The 21178-nt window shown below is 48.2% G+C and overlaps 4 protein-coding genes across 4 annotated transcripts in view; 2 read left to right on the top strand and 2 right to left on the bottom strand.

The window, feature by feature from the left end:
- The window catches only part of Mxd3 (MAX dimerization protein 3), a 3906-nt gene extending 640 nt beyond the window's left edge, over positions 1-3266 (top strand). The window contains exons 3-6 of the mRNA XM_005355233.2: positions 535-564; positions 691-805; positions 2503-2686; positions 2787-3266. Coding sequence (XP_005355290.1) covers positions 535-564; positions 691-805; positions 2503-2686; positions 2787-2902 — 445 coding nt within the window. The 3' untranslated portion in view covers positions 2903-3266. The remainder of the gene's footprint in view (positions 1-534; positions 565-690; positions 806-2502; positions 2687-2786) is intronic.
- A 152-nt stretch (positions 3267-3418) lies between these two features.
- Positions 3419-6626, bottom strand: Prelid1 (PRELI domain containing 1). Its single transcript, XM_005355231.3, has 5 exons — positions 6364-6626; positions 5501-5726; positions 4314-4427; positions 4157-4235; positions 3419-3904 (listed from the first exon to the last, which is right to left on the bottom strand). The coding sequence occupies exons 1-5, from the start codon at positions 6453-6455 to the stop codon at positions 3765-3767; spliced, it is 651 nt and encodes a 216-aa protein (XP_005355288.1). The 5' UTR covers positions 6456-6626; the 3' UTR covers positions 3419-3764.
- Positions 6627-6716: 90 nt separating this feature from the next.
- On the top strand, positions 6717-9397 carry Rab24 (RAB24, member RAS oncogene family). Its single transcript, XM_005355230.2, has 8 exons — positions 6717-7106; positions 7186-7254; positions 7465-7543; positions 7649-7716; positions 7798-7897; positions 8089-8139; positions 8259-8321; positions 8436-9397. The coding sequence occupies exons 1-8, from the start codon at positions 6990-6992 to the stop codon at positions 8498-8500; spliced, it is 612 nt and encodes a 203-aa protein (XP_005355287.1). The 5' UTR covers positions 6717-6989; the 3' UTR covers positions 8501-9397.
- Positions 9398-10371: 974 nt separating this feature from the next.
- The window catches only part of Nsd1 (nuclear receptor binding SET domain protein 1), a 115292-nt gene continuing 104485 nt past the window's right edge, over positions 10372-21178 (bottom strand). Inside the window, exons 21-22 of the mRNA XM_026782929.1 lie at positions 18211-18415; positions 10372-16569 (exon numbers count right to left, since the gene is read on the bottom strand). Coding sequence (XP_026638730.1) covers positions 14966-16569; positions 18211-18415 — 1809 coding nt within the window. The 3' untranslated portion in view covers positions 10372-14965. The remainder of the gene's footprint in view (positions 16570-18210; positions 18416-21178) is intronic.

Raw genomic sequence — 21178 nt, 5'->3', positions numbered from 1 at the left:
TCTCTCTCTCTCTCTCTCTCTCTCTCTCTCTCTCTCTCTCTCTCTCTCTCTCTGTGTGTGTCGCGCTCGCGCCCACTCACGGACTCCTTAAGCACCTTTGATGTGGCCAGGAACTGTAACAAGACAGTTCTGAGTCCCCTTCCACTCACACTCCTGAACTCTCTCCCCTACAGGCTTCTGCTTTTCTGACCTTTTGCATATGCTGTTCCTTTTAAATGTTTTCCCATCTACTGGCTTCTCTGGCAGACTTGTTTTTGGACCCAATGTCACATCTGTCCAGTCACCCCCTCTTACCTGGCTGTCAGGGGAGACCCCACAACTACCCCGGGCAGGTGTCCTGTATCTTCCGGTGTATGTGCCTCTGATTCCTCTGTCACAGCCTGGGATTTTGGTGCCCTAGATGAGCCCGGTTGTCACAAAAAGGCTCACTTGGCACAGATATCTGTAGTGAATTTTGAGCTGCCCAATAACCTGGGGCTGAGGATTTGAACAGTACCCACTGCCCCTCACTTCCTCTCCTCTTGGCATTGGCAGGTCTGTGCACAATGAGCTGGAGAAACGCAGGTGAGTTCCAACCTGGCCCTGAGAACCAGGTCCCAAGGACCGTTTCTCTCAGACCTTTCCCCCCTTGCCATCCCTCTGGCCGGTGAGGTGGGGCTGGCAATGCCCTCCAGAACTCTTTCCCTGCAGGAGAGCCCAGCTGAGGCGGTGCCTGGAGCAGCTGAGGCAGCAGATGCCGCTGGGGGTTGACTGTACCCGATATACCACATTGAGCCTGCTGCGCCGGGCCAGGATGCATATCCAGGTAAGGTGTCTCCAGTGTGCTCGTTAGACGGAATGGGATGGTGTGGTGTCGAGGGCCTGGCTGGAGCTTTGGGACCTGCCCCCATCCTGTGTGAAGTGAGACAACCGTTTCCGAATCTCTCAAATGGGAAGGAAAGCAGACAGCTGGGCTGTTCTGAGGCCCTGTAAAGGTCTTTTTTGTTATGGTATCACTTAGGTCCTGGCTGTGAGATCTTCCACTAGTCCTGTTTAGTTCTGCAGAGTATATGCCTGTTGAAAATACTGTCGTGAGCCATGTGATCCAGTGGACTGTAGAGGGCTGGTCCCTGCCTTCTCTCAGCAAAGGACAGAGGTGAACCGCTAGCTGGTCCAACCTGGCCTTGCCACTACTTAGGTGGGATTGCAGGCCCCCTGGTGGACAAGAGTGGGTATGCAGATGCCAAGGCCCAGGCTGTGCCAGCCATGTGGGTATTTTAGAAGCTCCCTTGGAAACAAAAGAGGGTTTTCCCTGCCTTCCAGGCCCATTTGATGAGAAAAAACAGATACTGCCAGACTGGAGGCACAGCAGCCAAGGCAGATTCAGGACCACAAGACTAATGCCTGTCCTGCCTTATCAACAGTTCATTAAGCACCACTGTCAGGCTCTCGCCAAGGGCCATGGCAATCAGTGCCATCAGCAAACAAATATTGTTGTCACATAGGTGCATACTGTCACTTCCATTATTCTGGTTGTCACATAGGCTCTGAGTTCTCCCGTGAAGTTCCTTTGCCGTCATCTTCAGGTAGATGAAACGTGCTATTCAGGTGTTGAGTGGCACATGGCAAGCCCCGGGCAGCATCTCCTGGGCTTCCTTCCCCTCTGACTTGGTGTCTCTCAGGCTGCTTTCTACTTTGTATGTAGACCTACCGAAGTTCACCTCCAGCTGGAAACCATGGCAGGACAGTCTCAGTACCTACTTCCTATAAAACTCAAGCCTCTGTCTAACGCAGGCCTTGCTTTTTTGGGCTCCACAGCCTCATGACGACTTTCTTAGGCTTCTCTCACTGCCTACCACAGACAGACAAAGCTGGACCCTGCAAGCTTCCCAGGGTTCCTCTGCCTTGGTGGTAATCCATTGCCACATCTTAGTCTACGTGAGGACACGCATCCTTCTGTACCTTGTCTCGAGTGTTTTGGTTTATTCTCATTTTAAAAAGCAGAAAATCATTTGTATGGGAGGAGCGAACCCAGGGCCTTGCACATGCTAGGCAAGCACCTTAACGCCAAGCTGCTTGCCCAGTGAACTAGTAGCCTCTAGTCCAATAATTTAAAAGTAGTTGGCAGTGCTTCAAAGTACACTTGACATAAAAAATTTGGAGATTGGAAGAGCTGGCTGGGTCTGTGACTATGGGCAGCAATGGGCTGCAACTTAGGCATGGCCATATCCTTTAGCCAGAGTTTTGCCTGTCAGGGTACCAGTCTCCAAGTTTGTACTGACATTATATTTTACCCTATTATGTGACAAGACCCTAAAGGCATTGAGATTGGGGTACCTTGTCATGTACAGCCATCTAGACAGATCTTTGTACTTAGATGGGCAGGAGATGGCCCGGAAGGACATGAAACTAGCTTAGGTTGGTTATGTGGCTGCCTGTCTGGCATAGACAAAGGTACCTGTGGCCACAGAAAGGCCAGTCCCTGGGCAGCTGACCCGAGTCCCTGCTCCTGGGATTCTGCAGAAGCTGGAGGAGCAGGAGCAGCAGGCCCAGCGGCTCAAGGAGAAGCTTCGCAGTAAACAGCAGAGCCTACAGCAGCAGTTGGAGCAGCTCCAGGGGCTGCCCCGGGGTGGAGAGAGGGACAGGCCGCGAGCAGACAGCCTGGACTCTTCGGTTCTGTCCTCTGAGCGCTCAGACTCAGACCAAGGTGAGTGCTGTGGCATGTGGGCGGGGTTCCTGGTGGGTTTCTCTGGGCAGCACTGAGCTGTGGCATGTGGGCGGGGTTCCTGATAAGTTTCTCTCTGCAGAGGATGTGGAGGTGGATGTGGAGAGCCTGGTGTTCGGGACTGAGACTGAGTTGCTTCAGAGCTTCAGCGCTGGCCAGGGTCTCAGCTACTCACACAGCACTGGTACCTGGCTATGACGCCAGCTGCCTCTCTCTCTGGACTGAGCCTGCCAGGCAGGGAAGCCCCACACAAGTCCCAATGTCTGCTTAGAGCCACTTGTTGGGAGACCACAAAGACCCTTGTGTGGGGACAGGACTCTGCACTCTGCTGCACAGCTTGAGCCTGGGACACCTTCCCCATCCCCCAGGGCATTTTATGTAGCCCTCGGCTCTGCTTTGCTGCCCCCCCCCCCCCCACAGGGACAGGAAGCCTGTAGACCTCTTGTTCCTGGGCAAAGCCCCAGGCCTCTGCCCCACATATACTGCACAGTATTCTCATTAAAATCCTCTTTCGTAAGTTCCTGTCCATGGTTCTGCCTGATGAGATGGAGGAAGTCCCAGCCACAACTGGAAAAGAGGAAATCAGATTGGTCGCTGCCAAACATGGTCATGTGCTGGACAGCACACACCTAAGAGAGGTGTGCTGGGGGTGCCAGGCAGTGAGGCAACCTGCCTGAGGTCAGGTTCCAAACCAATGCTGTCTGACTCCAGAACTGGGGCCAATCAATTCATGTGTTTATTGAGTGCCTGTTATGTGCTAAATATTGTTCAGGGTACTTGGGACACATCAGAGAATAAAACAAGGAGCCCTGCCCTCGTGGAGCGCACAGTCTATCACGTGTCGCCGCTTCACCTGTGTACTGCTTCTGACCCTGGGCAAGTCACTGCGCCTTTCTGCCCAATGGGGTAAAAGGAGGCTGGGCTCAGTAGACGCTGAGCCGGGTGTACTGCAGATGCGGACCAGGACACCACCCGAACCCACCACCCAGACAGCAGAGAGGGCTGGAGGTGCATCTTTAATAATCAAGTACAGTGAGGAGAAGGGAGAGGAAGGGAGCAGCTACACGAGCTGCTGCTGCTGCTTGGTGGCGGCCTTGTTGGCCAGGTCCTTGGCCTTCTCTGTAGCTGCCAGTGCCGTCTCCTTTGCTTTTTCTTTGGCTTCTTTGGCTGTCTCAACGAGTGTTCTGGAAGGAGCCTCCCCTGTGGCAAACAACAGGAGGCTGGCTTCAGATGATGCCTGGAAGACCCACTCGATCGCCATCCAACCAAGGCTTCTTAGGAATGGAGTCAATGTCCTGATTCTTGACCCTCCCACCCTTGCAGGCACACAAGAACCTCAGGCTCAGATCAGGGCAATGATTGGCCCAAGGCATTGGTCAAGCTGAGGTAGGATCATCCCAGCCACTGCTAATAAGGGTCCCTCAGTCCCCAAGCAGCGTCCAGGGCTCTCACCTTGTAGCTTGGCCAAGATGTACTCAAAGCCCTTCATTGTCTTGGTCACATTGCTTTTGAACCGGGCAAGGCCAAATTCCTGGCAGAAGAAGAAGGAGCATGGGAGAGCTGCTCAGTGACCCAGCGCCCGGCGGGGCCCAGTCCCCAAACCTCTTACCTGGACAGCTCGAGAGACACCAAATAAGCTGGAGGAGACCCAGGCTTCCCGACGGATTTCGGTCCAGCCGCTGTTGTCAGAGTTCACACAGTAAACACATCGTTCCTCCACCACCTGCACAGGGAATCCAGGAGAGCACCTTGTAGGCGTGTCCATTGCTTTGCTCACTTGCACAGACTCAGACCCAGTCTCTACCGTGCCTCTCAAGCCAGCATCACACTCCTGCACTCGATACTGGGTGAGTACTTGCCCTATGTTCTAATGGTTGGGCTGGAGAAATGGCTCAGTGGTTAAGAACACTGGCTGTTCTTCCAGAGGACCTGAGTTCAATTCCCAGCACCCACATGGCAGTTCACAACTGTCTGTAACTCCAGTTCCAGGAGATCTGCCATCATCACACAGACATGCATGCAGGCAAAACACCAATAATTTTAGATAAATAATTTTAGCTGGGCGGTGGTGGCACATGCCTTTAATCCCAGCACTCGGGAGGCAGAGGCAGGCAGATCTCTGTGAGTTCGAGCCCAGCCTGGTCTACAAGAGCTAGTTCCAGGACAGGCACCAAAGCTACAGAGAAACCTTGTCGTGAAGAAAAAAAAAAAGCAAAAAGAGTCTTGGGGATCAGCTGGCATTCCAGCCTGATCCTGGGCTTTGCTTGGGGCCTATAGATTCAGCCATGCACAGTGTTTCCAGTCTACATTCTGAACTCTCCCCTTTGAGTGCTCTCTCTCTCTCTCTCTCTCTCTCTCTCTCTCTCTCTCTCTCTCTCTCACACACACACACACACACACACACACACACACAAACACAGAGTCATTTGATAATAATCACAGCTTTCATTATCAAAGTGAGTGGCAACTTCCTGAAGAACACAAAGATAGTAGTCACAAACACACCACTGTGCTGGTTATCCGTCAGGTCGACACCTCCCGTTCTGCCCAGCACCACTCCTGAATGTCCACCCTGTATGTATGTACGTCATACACTAACCTAGCGTTCTGTGCACAGCACTTGAAACAAGTTCTGAAAAGAGGTGTCTTCCCCACCATCTGAGAGCCAAGGGAGAGGCCTAGAGAGGCTGTAGACTTTGTTAATTAGTATTCCACACCTGCTTCAGGCCACAGGGGTTCCCACAACTGCCTGAGACCTGGAGGGCAACTATTTTAAGGGACCAAAGGAGGTCTCACCATCAGCCGGGCGTGGTTGATGTTCCAGGTGAAGGTGGTCATGGTCTGGTTCTGTGGGTTCACAATAGAGTCCTCCAGGATGTACACCGAGTGAGCAACGTTGGCAGGAAAAAGTCGCTCTGCCCAACGTGGCATCCTGTTGGTCTTGGTCAGGAGTCTCCGAGACAGAAGCTTCTGGTCAGGGGTCACCTCCCGGTGTACTATGTCTTCCGTTAAGACATGTTTGCTGCGGGTGTTAAAGTAAAGATTATTCTCAGAAGTCTGCTCCTGATAAACTGTCTACGGGTTCCCGCTTGGAGCCTCCAGGTCATGGCTTCCTGCAATCTTACTAAGTGATCTGTACCTGGGTTCAAAGTTAAGGGTATACTGAACCAATCCCCGGGCAAATTCCAATCCCCTCCTCCTTCCTGACCTGGTTTCAGACGTTTTTCCAATCTCCAAGATTTGTACCACTAGGGAGCGCCACGGGCAGGTGAGCAGGCCATCGCCAGGATTCCCAAACCCCAAGGTAACTCAACTCCTGTTTCCCCCGCCTCTTCCAGTCTCAACACCTTGAGACTACAAAATAAAAATCTAGAGCCTCATATAATCCATAGCGTAGACAGTCTTCTTCGAGAACCTTGCAGGCTTGGCCTGGTCCTAATCTTAAGGACTTTGTGCTCGAACTGTGTACGAGACACCACGTCAGATTCGCTGTCCTGTCTTTCCCGGCTCCAATACTCAAGGACAGCCTTCACTCCAACCCGGCTCCAATACTCAAGGACAGCCTTCACTCCAACCCGGCTCCAATACTCAAGGACAGCCTTCACTCCAACCTTCAGATGGAGAAAGGACGGCCATTCGCTCTACCCACCGCCACGTACCTATAGGGATTCGGGTACCGTTGCCAGAAGGCAGCGAACACTTGGTCCCAGGAACTTCGGAGCACGCTCTGGCCCAGGAAATACTTCACCATCGTCCCGACCCGGACGGGCTCAGCACCCGTGCAGCATCAGGGTGAAGAGCCCGGGGGTGGGAGGCACGTGGCTCGGCGCACGCCCGCCAGGCTCGCAGCTCAGTCACCGCCGCGCCGCGCCCAAGTCCCTACGGCCGCCATGAGGGACTATAAGACTGCAGCGACGCTTCCGGCGCCGGCCGCGTAGGTTCGGCCACTTCCGGCGCTCGCACACGTGATCGGATGTCCCGCCCCCTGGCGTCCAATTCCGAAGGTGCTGGCTGGAGTTAGCTGCGGGGACCCCGGTTTCAGTCGGTAACCCCGGCTCGGCGGAGCCTCAGTCGCAGTAGCGTTCGCGCGGGTGAGCGGTGCAGGGCTCGACGGCGCGGCGGAGGGCGCTATCCGCGTCCCCGCGCCGCGGCTCTGCTAGGGACGGAGCGCCCCGGCCGAAGCTCCGGGGGCCTGCGACTTGCGAGGCCCTTGGGGTTAGGGTCTGAGGCTTGGGGTCTGCCTGGGCCACGCGGACCCTGACGTGAGTGAGGCGGCCCTGGGAGCATGAGCGGGCAGCGCGTGGACGTCAAGGTGGTTATGCTGGGCAAGGAATACGTGGGCAAGACAAGCCTGGTGGAGCGATACGTGCACGACCGCTTCTTGGTGGGCCCCTATCAGAACGTAAGTGCACCCTACCGGGCCAGGCCCGGGAAGAAGGGGGCTGGCCTGCATTCGACTCTTATCTCTTACCTGGTTGCAGACCATTGGGGCTGCCTTCGTGGCCAAGGTGATGTGCGTTGGAGATCGGACGGTGACTCTGGGTATTTGGGTAAGTCCCTTGGGGATATAGTTTTGAGCAAAACCATTTCCGAGGTTTAATGTCTTGCCTCTTAAGCTAGCCAAGTGGGGGGTCCTTATAGAGGTCGTTTTTCCTTCCCCACACCCATTCAGTTATCTTAAAAAAAAATGGGGGCTTGGAAGACGCAGGCCTTGTTCTTAAGACTTATGAAGGAGCTTACCTTCACCCCCCCCCCCCCAGGACACAGCAGGATCAGAGCGCTACGAAGCCATGAGCAGAATCTATTATCGGGGCGCCAAAGCTGCCATTGTGTGTTATGGTAAGGGGTTGGATTCTGGCCTATTTTAAGGGTTGGGTTACAGGCCAACAACAGAGGGAAACCACTGATCCTTGATTGTGTCTCCTGTCTGACCCCTACACCAAGACCTCACTGACAGCAGCAGTTTTGAGAGAGCCAAATTCTGGGTGAAGGAGCTGCGCAGTTTAGAAGAGGTAGGTGACCAGATCCCACAGATCGGCGACAGGGACCATGTTGGTCTGTGGAGATAATCTCAGTCTTGTCTTCTGCTACAGGGCTGTCAAATTTACCTGTGTGGCACTAAGAGTGATCTGCTGGAGGAAGACAGGCGGCGCCGTCGTGTAGACTTCCACGATGTCCAAGATTATGCAGATAGTAAATGTTCTAAAGCCTTTGAGGGTGGGGGCAGAGAGTGGGTGATACCTGCTTGAGTGGATTACAAGGACGGCAGACTGACACCCTTGGCTGCTTTCTGGCCTTCTTGAACCTATGGGATCCAGGACACTGAACTGTTAACTACATTTAGGTCCTGATTCCCAGGGATAAAGAGTCACTTCTCTTTGCAGATATCAAAGCCCAGCTCTTTGAAACATCCAGCAAGACAGGTCAGAGTGTGGGTGAGTGCTGTCTTGGGGCCTGCCAGCAGAAGGCAGGACACTGAAGGAAAAAAGATTCAGAGGGCTGGGTCACTGGGAGTTCTCAGGGCTGCTGGCCTCACTGATCCTTTGCTTGCCAGACGAGCTCTTCCAGAAAGTGGCAGAGGATTACGTCAGTGTGGCTGCTTTCCAGGTGATGACAGGTGTGTACTCCCCACCTATTAAGATGTCCTCTAGGCTCGTGGACTCTAGTCCTGCTGGTGACTTACCTGATCACCACCACAATAGTGCTGAGCAGCCACCTCTCTCTTTGACAGAGGACAAAGGTGTGGACCTGAGCCAGAAGGCAAACCCTTACTTCTACAGCTGCTGTCATCACTGAGCCACCACTCATCTGGCCTGGGAGAATTAAATGAATTCCCCCAGAGGGCTTGGACCCAATTCTTGTCTGGGCTGGTGTGGTCAAGTGTCTGAGCTACTCCAGGTCCCCTTGGCAGCAGAGGTGGCACCTGCCTGTGCTGGCCCATGGAACGGAGGCAGTATTGGGCAGATTGTGGGCATGAAGAAGGATAAGGGCTGATTTGACTCCCAGGCTTGTGTCCTGGACAGAACTTCTGTCCACAGATTATTTAACTAGCTTCTGAACTGTAAATAAAATTGATGCACTGTGACTCACAGCCCCTTCCCTGTTTTGTGCACTGGGTGTCAGAACACCTAGTTGTTCTTGGGGCCATCAGACTGGCCTCACTTCCTGTCAGCATTTGGAAACCAAATAGTGAGTCACCGAAATCATGGAGAAGCAATGGGCTCTTATGTCTCCACGCACCGTTCCGTGTGTGTGTGTGTGTGTGTGTGTGTGTGTGTGTGCGCGCGCGCGCGCGCGCGCGTGTGCATATAGAGCAAACCCTCAAGGCTTCTAACATACCAGTCAGGAACTTTACCACTGACTGATTAAGCAGTTTCTTTTTTCTTGTGGGGATGAAATAGGCTTAGGGACTGGGATGGAGGAATACAAACTCTTAGAGCAAGGAAAGCACATAAGTTATACCCACAGATGAAAGGCTCAAAGTTAGTTTGGCAAGCTCAACTTTTTGTGTCATGTCTAGACCTGTGGCTCAGGGCTGTGACTCAGTCCTAAGCTTCCCAGGATTGCCCTGTAATATATTTAACAAGAGGCAATCCATAGTTCTGCAAGTCAAAAAAACTTTATGGATGCAATTTAGCTTTAATTTAAAAAGAGGACTTGAAACTGGGTGGTGGTGGTGCTCACCTTTAATCCCAGCAATAGGGAGGCAGTCAGGTGGATCTGAGTTTGAGGCCAGCCTAGTCTATAAATTGAGTTCCAGGACAGCAATAACACAGAGAAACCCTGTTTTGAAAAAACGAAAATACCCACATACACCATTAAAAAAAAAAACAACCTAAAAACAAGACACAAAAAACCAAAAGGATTTGAAGACAGAGTGATGGCTTGTCTTTCTTTAATCTCAGCACTCAGAAGGCAGAGGCAGATGTGCCTCTGAGTTCCAGGCCACCACAGCTACACAGTAAAATTCCCACCCCCATAAGAAAACAAAACAATAAAAGAACACACAAAACCATAAGTAAATAAATAAAATGAGAAAAAGAAAATTGAGACAACTACTAATTTTTTCAGGATCAGAAATACCCTGAAAACCTAGATGGTAATGTAAAAAGGGCTAACACTTCCTGTTTAAACAAGGAAGTGTATTGCAGCCCTTTCTATTTAAGTGTGAGGTGTGATGCCAGTTCAGGGCCCCTTTGCCTTTGAAGATTTCAGAAATACCAACTGGTCCTATTCCTGCCCAGAAGGCATTTTGGGACCATTTTTCTGACAACTAAGCACTAACTGGGCAGCAGGCTGGAGACAGACTAGTTTGAGGTGAGTCTGGACTGCACAGCATAGTGAGGATGTCTCTAAACAACCCAGTGCCCTGGTTTCGTTTCTCTTTACTTCCTCAAAATGCCCTTGAGAGTGGTGGTGGCTTTACTTCCAGCACTTGGAGGTATAGTTCAAGGCCATTCTGGTCTGCAGATTGAGTTCCAGGACAGCCAAGGGCTACACAGAAATATTTTGCTACTCCCAATGGAAAGGAAGGAATCTGGGAGGTCAATTTTCAAGTTCTTGAAGGCCTTAAGCTCAGGTTGGCTCTAGCTCTTACCCCAAACCAGTCAGTTCTTTGTCTTATGCTACATCTCCCCAGAGACAATAAAAACACAGGGCAAGGGCCATAAGAGTAAAGTTAAACTTTACTTTACAGTAATTTTTTTCTATATACAAAGAATTACAGTACATGTTTATGGGGACTCCTAGCACAGGGCTCCCCTCTTTTTCACTAGGAGGTTCACTTCCAGCTGACAATCTGTTGGGGGGGTGAGAACACAGTGATGGACCTTGGCTGAACCCTTTTCCCATTTAAAAAATAGAGCTTTCTAGTCAGCTTTCTTCGCCAAGACCTAAAAAGCTGCTTTTCCATGAGCTCCTAGGTGCTGTACTCACCCAACTTTCACACTCACCTACATACATAAGGCGGCACCACCATAGCCTGGAGACCACCTACTCTGTCCACCCTGGAATGAGAACACCAGGACCCTCCTTGGTTTCTACTCTGCTCCCCGTGTTTACCTGTCAATCTGTGCTAAGCTCCCAAGAGCTACTCTTGGAGCCCCTCATAGTCTGATGTTCTTAAGTCACAGGAAGGCTACTCTAGGATAAAGACCACAAAAGAGTTTTTGTTTTGCTTATGTTGGTAAGAAAACATCTCTTGTGAGGTTGTAGTTGTCTAAATAAAACTCTCCCAACGTTCTTAAGAGACATTGCCCTTATTCATAAGCAATTGAGATGCTGCCATGAGAGGGGAAGAGGTAGAGAAGCAGAAGGTAGTGGATACCCCACACCCATAGTTCTCTTCTAAACTGTCCTAGACAGGATGGGACAAAGGTGACCCTAGCCCTGAGAAACTCAGTGGCCATCATCTGGATTTGGGATCATCTCTTCACCTCTGGATCGTACTAAAAACTCCAGGGTTGGGTTGGCAGGCATCAGTGACACTGCCTGCCTCCTATCTCTCATAGAGCTGAAAGGAACCTACATAAATTATCTTCCCAAACGGGAACTGGGGTTTCTCATGTCACCACTTCCTCAAACCTTGGCAGTGCTTATTTATACCATGAGATTAGCACCATCATTACATTGTTTTGTGTACAAAGCAATTATTTGTATTTCAATTTACACTATAGAACTGCACTGACCTAGGAAGCTCAGCTGGAAACAAACTGGTCATAGCCAATCAAAGCTCCTGCAGAAGCTACCTAGGTCTAAATGACTTGGGATACTTTTAACATTAATCACTCAATTTTAACAACAGGATATTCCTGCTGCTGCTCCTGTCCCCTGATCTAGGAGGTGAGGACACTGGGCCTCTTTTCATTCAATGACAACATCCCCAAGAGGATAACAATATCCTGACAAGTTTTAGAAAACTTAATTTTTTGGAGCCAGGGCAAGACCCATCTGATTGAATGCTCTCCTGATTGCCCTGCATGGACGACCTAGACATCCTTCCTGTCAGTTGTGGAACAACACTGGAATACAATCTCAAAGTTCATCTTCAGGGAACTGACAGTGCAGAGCCACGAAGGCTCACTACTACTGCACTTCAAGCCCAGACTGTACATGTGGGGTAGAGGATATGAATACCAAAGATGCAGAATTCGTTAAAAAAAATGACACAGTTATGCAAATAATTTCAAACTCAGTAATTTTAGGGAAGCAGACATCTAAAAATACTAGGGGGGGGGTTGTAAATGGTGGCTACCTTCTATTAAAATGGGTTGGCTCCAACAGGAAGAACAAATGAAGTTTTAAATGCAAATTTCAACAATTCCACCCTTTTCCCTCTAACTAAACAAGAAGTATAGTCACTACCTAGGAGCATTTCTGCCTTTGGCTTGTCCCTGGAAAGAACTTCCTAGGTGCTATCTCACAGGTAGATTCTCTGGCAATCCAAATTTCAAGCACTCAGCCAAATGCCAATGCCAAAATACAACCTGTCCAATGATCAGAAGTTTCTAGTAAGATTTTCTGTGTTGCCAATTCACACCCTCAAAGAAAGGGTTATTACAGGATTCAAACGCAGCCCAGAACTGCAAGATCACCCTCTTCCCACCATCACACTCAAGTCCCTGCTCCCTAAGCACTTGTTACTGAAGGACAGACAGTAACCAATGCCCTATTTTAACACGACTCATGCTGTTAGCTGTGGGTCTCCGCTCAAATGTCTAGTTCCAACTCAACAACCTGAGAGTCTTTCAGTGGCCATGAACAAAACGTGCCTGTCATTAGAAGGGTTGTTTCTCACCCATGCCCCTCACTCCCTCCACCCCACAAGTACACAGTTCAGATGTTTTCCCAGCAGGTCTGGAAGGAAGGCTCCAAAGAATGGCGGTGAATGAAAATATCGCAACAAACACAAGTGGCCAATCGTGACCCCATCCCTCCCTCCTGTTCTGTGAGACACTTCTAGACAGCTGTCAAAGCCAATTAACTACTGAAACCTATTTTAGAGAAGTTAAGTCAAGACTAAACTTCACTTAAAAATTTTACATAGCCTGCACCCCCCACCCCCCAATTCACAGTTTATTTCATGAAACAGAGCTACGGTAATCAAACACACAACATAGTGAACGGAGACTCTGACAGTGCAGTGCAGACATCTGTTTCTGATCACAACTACAGATGACAGGAGAGCAAAGGGCACAGGACTGGCACCAAGCAAACCTACGCACACAACCTAAGAAATCAGGAAAGGGGTCTACTAGCTGCAGTTATATACTTATATCTTCACACATGATAAATATGCAATATAGTGAACTTTAATTTCCTGGGTGAATTTCTTTAAAAATATTTTCTTCATGGTTTAAAAATTTTTTTAAAAGAAAATAAGATGCTTTATGTTTTCTCTTCCTTTTGAACACAGAGCTTTTCTTACTCTGATGATGTGGAAAGAAAGGAGGAAAGGGGAGAACTAGGCAGGCGTAATTCAGAGAGGAGATTCTGAGGTCTCAGAGAGGTGCAGGGACTAGCCCCCAAACTCGGGTCAGCCCTGTCCTAGCCTCATCCCTCTGCCTGAGTTCAGGGGTTTCTACCCCAGAGACAGACTTGGGGAAATAAAAGCAGACACTACTCTCAATTTTTATATAAAGTACAAATGCTTCAGTAACCAACACTGTTCTTTCCTTTTGAAAAGTGATGGAAGCTAACCTCAACAGGAACTTAGGAGGAACCTGGGGCAAACAGAATCCTATTGAGGGTATAAAAGCTGTAACTGGGACAGAAAGGCCAGATGTTTTGGCCAGGAGATGCCATTTGTTAGCTAAAGATACTACGTTGGCAAAGCAGACAGGTAAACGAACACATGGTCTGAGGACAAGGGGCAGGGTGAGTGTGAGAGAACTAGCCAAACAGCACTTTCTGTTGGCAGTTTGTGAGCTGGGGAAATGGAAGGGCAGGGTAGCACCAACAGATTCCCAGCCCTTGGGCCCCAGCTCAGGGCAGCAGTAACAGATAATCAGCAGTTACGAGGAGTCGTCTTAGATTGGACACTGCTCCAAACACCACGTCTCTCCAGTCTTGGGGAAGAGTTCTGGCTTGCCATTGAGCTAAGTGACCAGGCATGTGCTCTCTGTAACAGAAAGCACAACCATTTACAGGGAGGTGGAAAGAGTTCCCTCCCTTCAGGTAGGAGGGCATGAGACCGGAAGAAAATTCCCATCAGAATCTGACACTCTTCTTGAAGGTGGTGTGTCTTGCTAGGAGTTTGCCAGAAATTCCCTATGTCCACTGCCCGAGACTGAAATCTGAAAGCACCTGAGTGTTTGAGGAAATGTGGATGGGGTAGGTTCTTAGAAAAGGATTAGTGGTAGAAAAGAAAGGTAAGCTTGCCAATTTCCTTTGTCCACTTCTGGGACACTACATTCTCAGAAACCAGCTCCCTCTAACCTGATGCTCCTCCAAGAACAAATCTTCAGACTGCAATACACAGGTAAAAGTCCCAGTCAACAGCTTGCCTTGGCCTTGATGTAGCACCCTTCCATTTACAGAGAAGAGCTTTGCAGGCACGCACATGCATGCACAGTCCAACCAGGAAACATGTTCAATACAGACACATTCTGGGCCACACACGCATACATACACACAAAAATATTTGAGAACAAACCTGGAAACCCATGGCCTAGCAGTACTTTCTGTTGTTCCCTGGTCAGAGGTCCTTGAATCTGCTTGGGGACCCAAGCAGGCAAGTCAGGCTCATTGGGATCAGGCCTTATGTAATTCTGTCTTACACAATGACTAGCCTCCTGACCTAGCATACAGCAATACTCAGAAAACTGCCAGTGATTTGAATGAGCATCAGATCCTCCTAAAGGTTTATCAGGTGTTCTCAACGGGGCACTGCTGGGCCAGGGAAGTAGCTTTGTGAGCCTCTATACTTTCCAACTTGATCACTGGAATTGAATTCCATGCTTGATTGCAGAGTGGACTTTTTATTTTAAGTTGACCATATGTAAAAGTTAGGGCAAAGAGACTCAAGTCTGTCTGTCTCCTTGACTGGGGCCCGACGATTTCCATACATGGTTCACACAACCACAAGTCCCCATGGGCTAATGCCACGAGAGTTCTGAGTGTTGGGATATAAGAAAAGAAGAACAGTGGAAGTGTTGGGAATATTTCTGTTTAAGAAGAGAAGGGAAAGAAGGATTATCCCCCTCCCCCCAACCCCAACGGCACCCCGGGGACAGCTTGCCTGGTTATGTGATATTTACTGCATTATTTCTGTTCTGACTCTGCACATTTGCGACTAGAAGGAGCCTGGTTAAGAGCTTGAATTGTATTTTGCTCTGGTTTGGGGTCTTGCCCTCTTCCAAGGGACCAACAAGCTTGTGCCAATGTCTGTGTGCCCCCAGTAGACCAGCAAGCTTGGGCTAGTGTCTGTCCAGCCACTATGGGCCAAAGCCCTGCCCCTGGTGAGGCTTTTCCCAGGCCCCAGGGACTCTGTTCTGTGGTTGTCAACTTCTTCTCTTCATTGGGGAGAGAAGCTGGGATCTTCCCAAGAGACCTGAAGGACTGCCCACTCTTGGCAGTAAGTCCTCTAGATAGCTGCTTTCCCTGTTTAATGAGGCTGGGTGCTGTGCTGGGAAGTCCTGGGGTCTGCTCAGCTCCTACAGGAGCTCTTCCTGAGGCTTGAGTTGCTGATTCATATAAAAAAGCCTTGGCAGAAGATGGAGAAAGAAGTCTGGCCTGGGTGAGTGACTTAACAGCTTGCCAAGGGTGTTCTGAAGGAGCTGCTGCTTTCCCAGCTGGCAGAAGGGACTCTGACACGCTGCTTTTCTCCACAGCTCGTGGCATGTGCCCCAGACCTTTGCTAGATGGCCACGAGCTTGATTCCAGCACTGGCGTCTTTTCATCAGCCTGTGGTGTGACTTCATGCGGAGATCCAGCCCTCTCCTTTTGGCGAGGAGTTAGGTCTATGAGATCCATCACTAGCGCAGGTCTGTGCTTTGACTGAGTGTTCTGGTCCACAGGCCTCAGTGCTTTTTCTTTAGCTACCAGAGACTGGACCACAGCTGATAGTACTTTCTCAGGAGGAGGAAGTCTCTGGGTCAAAGAGGCATGGGATTTGTCTGGGGGCCTATCAGAAATCTGGGGTTTGGGACTGCTGGTAGTCAACAGTCTGTCTGGTGGTGAAAGTCTCAGGCCAGTGGGGGCTGGGGATTTCTCCACTGACTGGGACTTTGGGCTGGCAGCACCTATGGATTTATCCAGCCTTGGGTCAATCATTCCCAGAGGTCTTTCCAGTGGCAGGGACCTGACTGAGGGTGAGGAGCTTGGCTTGGTCATTGAAGAGGCTTTGTCAGATGGCTGAGGTCTTGGTCCTTCTTTAGCAGGTGGTCTGTCCTGTGGCCTCTGGTTGGATACCAAGGATTTGGTCCCTGACCCAGCAAGGTCTCTAACCCTATCTAAAAGGTGGGAGCTAGACTCAGTTCTCTCATGTCTTTCAGGTAGCAGTGGCCTCTGACAAGTCCCTGTCAGGGCTTTTTTTGAGACTGGCAGCCTCTGGGTGGCATCAGTAGGTGGCTGATCAGGCATCTTGGGTCCCTGAGTAGCCATTCCTGATGACTGTTCTGTCAGTTGAGTGCTGGGGCTTGGAGGCAGTTGCACTGGGGGCGGCACATACTCACGGATCTCCCCCGGTTCCAGAGGGTTGGGCCCACAGGGATCATGTTCAGTACAAGACAGACGCCCATCGAGCTTGGAAATGAAAAGCATCCCTTCTCGATGCTGCTTGCAAAAGGAGCTGGGACACATCTCACAAAAGGAGGCTGCTTCCTTCCCACATACGTCACACTGGTGCCAAGGACATTCCCACTTCCCTGAAAACAAGAGTGAACAGAAGCTTAGGGAAAATAGATGCATGTGAGATGAGCCGCGGCTCTGAGACTGGTCCACAGCAGTGGCTGCAAAGCCTCCTCAAACTGCCACATCTTCAGAGTTTGTGCCACTCACCTGCCATTACTCCTTCCCCAGAATTTCAGCTTCCTCTTCTGCACAAAACAATATATAAAATAACAGCAAAGAATCAAGGTTGAGTAACTAAGTATCAACTAAACACAAGCAAGAGACTATTTCTAGCATGAGCTGTACAGGGGAAAACCAAATAAACCCCAAAGTTTCTCTTAAAAGAAACAATCATTACTATTTCCACATCTTTTTTCCTCCAAATTCTGGTTGTTTTATATTATTTGAGACAGAGTCTCACTATGTAAGCCCAGGATTGCCTTAACTTACAATTCGAGGTATATATATATAACAATGCCCAGATCTAGACAGCTTTTAAAAATCCAACTCAAAGAGGAACATTCCAGCTTTTTAACATTCTTGCTTATTTTGTTTTCACCAGAAATAGAGTAAATTTACACATTACATAAATAATAAGGGAAGCTGACTCACCTTTGCTGAATTCTAAGTCTTGAAACCAGCAAAAAACTTTATCTGGATTGTCCATGTAGAAACAAGGGAAAAGACCTAAAACTGACCTAAAACTAACCTTGGATCTACTTCCTCATAAGGCATGTAAGTGTTCCCATCTCCAAATAAATTATGCTAGAACACACTGATGGAACACAAGCAAAATCATGACCTGTGCCATGAAACAAGGTGATTCTGAAAAAAATTTACTTCTACTTCCTGGTACTAACATTTCAACACAAAGGCTCTAACTTTATTCTACTTGACTTTCTGTTCTATCATGACCCTGGACTACACAAAGGGAAGGAAAATCAACTTAGATTTTCACACACTTCTACCCTAGAGCTCTCCACTCTGCATATTGTGTTAACATCTCTTTAAACAGCTTCATTTGCATCTGTTGTTTGTATCTTACCATAGCCAGCCTGACCAATGGCTACAATCCTAAGACCCGGTCACTGCCCGAAGGATATTAACTTTTCCTAACACAAATTCCTAATTACCTCATCTACCTTAGCAGTTGTCTCATGTGTAAATTAATACAACTACCTCATCTACACAGAAAAAGTCTACATTGTAAGGTAGGAGACTCCGGCAGAGTTGAGAGACACTGTGGTTAAAAGCTGTTGACCCATTTCTCATTGATCCGAATATCTAAAAGTCTCCATATGCCTCACTCTCCCTTTGGAAAGGAAAGGTGATTTAGTGGCCTTGGGGTCAGAACACCTGTCTTTGAATTATCAGCAACAAGTAATCTTAATCTTCATTTGCATTTTCCCCATGCACATATGGATAGAAAACAATCTTTATGAGTTGCTGGAAAGATGAAATAATGTAAATGGAAATAAAACACATTTCTGTTTTCTTTCCTATAATCTAGGACTCTAGGCCTTTGTTGTTTCTTTATCACCAAAGAACACGAACCAGATCCCACAGCGGGCTTGTGCTCAACAACAGTGTTCTCTGTCAGACTGAAACAAGTGGCATCAGATCTTGACAACTCTGACAGGGAACAAGGAGTGCTCCGAATGGACTTTGGCACCAACCTGCTGGTCGCTTGGTCAGATTGAGACAGTCAGCATGGTAAACTTTCGGGCAGCCTGGCTTCTTGCAGGAGACGAGCTGACCAGCATCCCCACAGCTGAAACACTCATCCTCTCTCTCCTTTGTGACTTCACCCTGGCTCCTGCGCTTCCCGTGTTGCTTCTTCCTGAATTTCCTGGACTTTTCTTCAGTGACAATGGGTTGATTCTGGAGGTCAGATATTGATCAGTCAACACTGTGACAACAACTCAGGTATGTACTCTTCACTAGATTAACTATCCTTTCAACCCCAGCTTCTCCTCTGGAAAAGACAACACTCAGAGACTGCTGTAAAGCTAGTGAAGATACAGGAAGGCACGCCCAATTCATGTTAACTTTGACTACAATCTTATTATTGTAGTCAAAAAATTATCAAGCTTTGACTGTTGGGAATGTTTCTCAATTGGCTCTATCCTTGTGATACAGGCCCATCTCTATGTATTTTAGCATTTCTTTGATTAAAAAAATTGTTTTTGTTTTTGAAACAGGATATCTTTTTATGTAGTCCTAGCTATCCTGGTATTTGCTATGTTGATCAGGATGGCCCTGCTACCCTATATAATCTAACCATTTTGGTTACCAGGCCATTTCATCTACTCCCTGAGACTGCTGGTTGCTGCACCCTGTTCCCCTCTCTTCCCTCTCCCAGATGTTCCTGCTTCTGACTACGCTCTCCTTTTTATCTATAATAAACTTCCTTGTCCACTATATGTAGGAGCAGTCTTACAGCCTTTCTTATTTTTTTTCATTCACCACCCTGATAAGATGTTCAATCAGCCAAATTCCTATGTAACCAAAAAAAACCAAAAAACAAAACAACAAAAAACCCAAAAACCAAAACAAAACAAAAAAACACACCCAGAAAGAAAGAAAGAAAGAAAGAAAGAAAGAAAGAAAGAAAGAAAGGAAGGAAGGAAGAAAGCTAGCTCCATCCTTGCAATTTTTGGGCTATAAAATAAAACATTTCTCCTGTGTTTGGGGATATTCTCTCAAACCCTGTTTTAGGGAGATGGCGCTGACAGAAAATAAAGCTTCCTTAATATAAATAATCGGAGAGAGAGAGAGAGATTGAGAAATTGAGATCACCTGCGTCTGACTCAAAAGTGTAGGGATTAAAGGTACATATGAACATGCCCAGCATTTTGTTTTTTTATTGTTTGACATAAAAATTTTTATGTCAAAGCTGGGCAGTGGTTGTGTGCCTTTAATCTCAGCACTCAGGAGGCAGAGGCAGGTAGATCTGTGTGAGTTCAAGGCCACCCTGGGCTACACAGAGGGAGTTTCAGTACAGCCACCAAAGCTACACAGAGAAACCCTGTCTCAAAAAACCAAAAATCTTAACTCCATCCACTGTGTGTGTGTGTGTGTGTGTATGTGTGTGTAGGTCAGAGGACAACCTGGAAGGACTCGGTTCCCAACTTCCACCTTTAGGTCTTTGGAGACTGAATTTAGATGATTAGGCTTGGCAGCCAGGCATGGTAGTGCACACCTTAATCTCACCATTTGGGAGGCAGAGGCTGGTGGATCTTTTTGAGTTTGAGGTTAGTCTAATCTACATAGTGAGTTCCAGGACAGCCAGACCCTACATAGTGAGATAATGTTGCAAAAAACAAAACAAACAAAAAACCCTCCACTAAACGAAAAGGAAACCATCAGGGTCCTGAGAGATGGCTCCAAAGGTAAAGGCAATGGTCTCCAAGCCTGCACACAAATGACTCCTGTAGGTTGTAGTCCTCTGACGACCCTATAGCACTCATACACACACAAGATCAATAAATCTAAGAGGAAAACAAATGAACAAACAAACAAACAAACAACGACAACAACAAAAACTCTCTGACAGAAAACAGCAGCCAGGGATGGGGTTGCATACCTGTAATCCCAGCATGTAAATAGTAGGCAAAGAGAAGACAGACTCAAGTTTAAGGTTATGCTGGAAAAGACAGTGAAAGTCTCTTCTAAAAAAGAAAAATGGGGCTGGAAAGGTGGCTCAGTGGTTAAGAGCACTGGCTGCTCTTCCAAAACCCTGAGTTCAATTCCCAGCACCCACATGGTGGTTACAACCATCTTTAATAGGATCTGATGCCCTCTCTGGCATACAGAGCACACATAAATAAAAATTTTGCCGGGCGGTAGTGGCGCACACCTATAATCCCAGCACTTGGGAGGCAGAGACAGGTGTATCTCTGTTGTTCGAGGCCAGCCTGGTATACAAGAGCTAGTTCCAAAGCTACAGAGAAACCCTGTCTCAAAAAAACAGAAACAAACAAAAAAACAAAAAGAGAAAGAGCGCAGGAGGCACTGAAGATCAACACTGGCAATTCTTACAGACGACTTGGGTTTGATTCCAAATGGCCACAAGGAGATTCACAAGCATTTCTAGTTCTACTTTCTAGGGAGGGGCTCCAATGACCTTTGGTGGCCTGAGTATTAAATGCATGTGATATAAACATCTATACAGGGGCTGGAGAGATGGCTCAGTGGTTAAGAGCACTATCTGCTCTTCCAGAGGTCCTGAGTTCAATTTCCAGCAACCACATGGTGACTCACAACCATTTGTAATGAGATCTGGCTGCTCTTCCAGAGGTCCTGAGTTCAATTTCCAGCAACCACATGGTGGCTCCAAACCATCTGTAAAGACATCTGGCGCCATCCTCTGGCGTGTGGGTATAAATGGAGGTAGAAAGTTGTATACATAATAAATAAATCTTTAAAAACAAAAAAAAAAACCCATCTATACAGGCAAAACATCCATGCACATAACATAAAAGACAAACCTCCTTAACAATTACAGCATTGCAACTCACTTAAATGTACATAAATAAGCACAGGAAGACAAAATAATATTTATATTTTGTTAATCTCTATATTTTTTGGTGGTAAACCCACGGCTCAGCATGGGCCAGAAAGCATTCTACCACAGAGCTACAT

Source organism: Microtus ochrogaster, chromosome 16, assembly GCF_000317375.1.
Source record: "Microtus ochrogaster isolate Prairie Vole_2 chromosome 16, MicOch1.0, whole genome shotgun sequence".
NCBI lineage: Eukaryota > Metazoa > Chordata > Mammalia > Rodentia > Cricetidae > Microtus > Microtus ochrogaster.
Note: the sequence above shows the minus strand (reverse complement) of the source record. Positions and strands in the feature narration are given on the sequence as shown.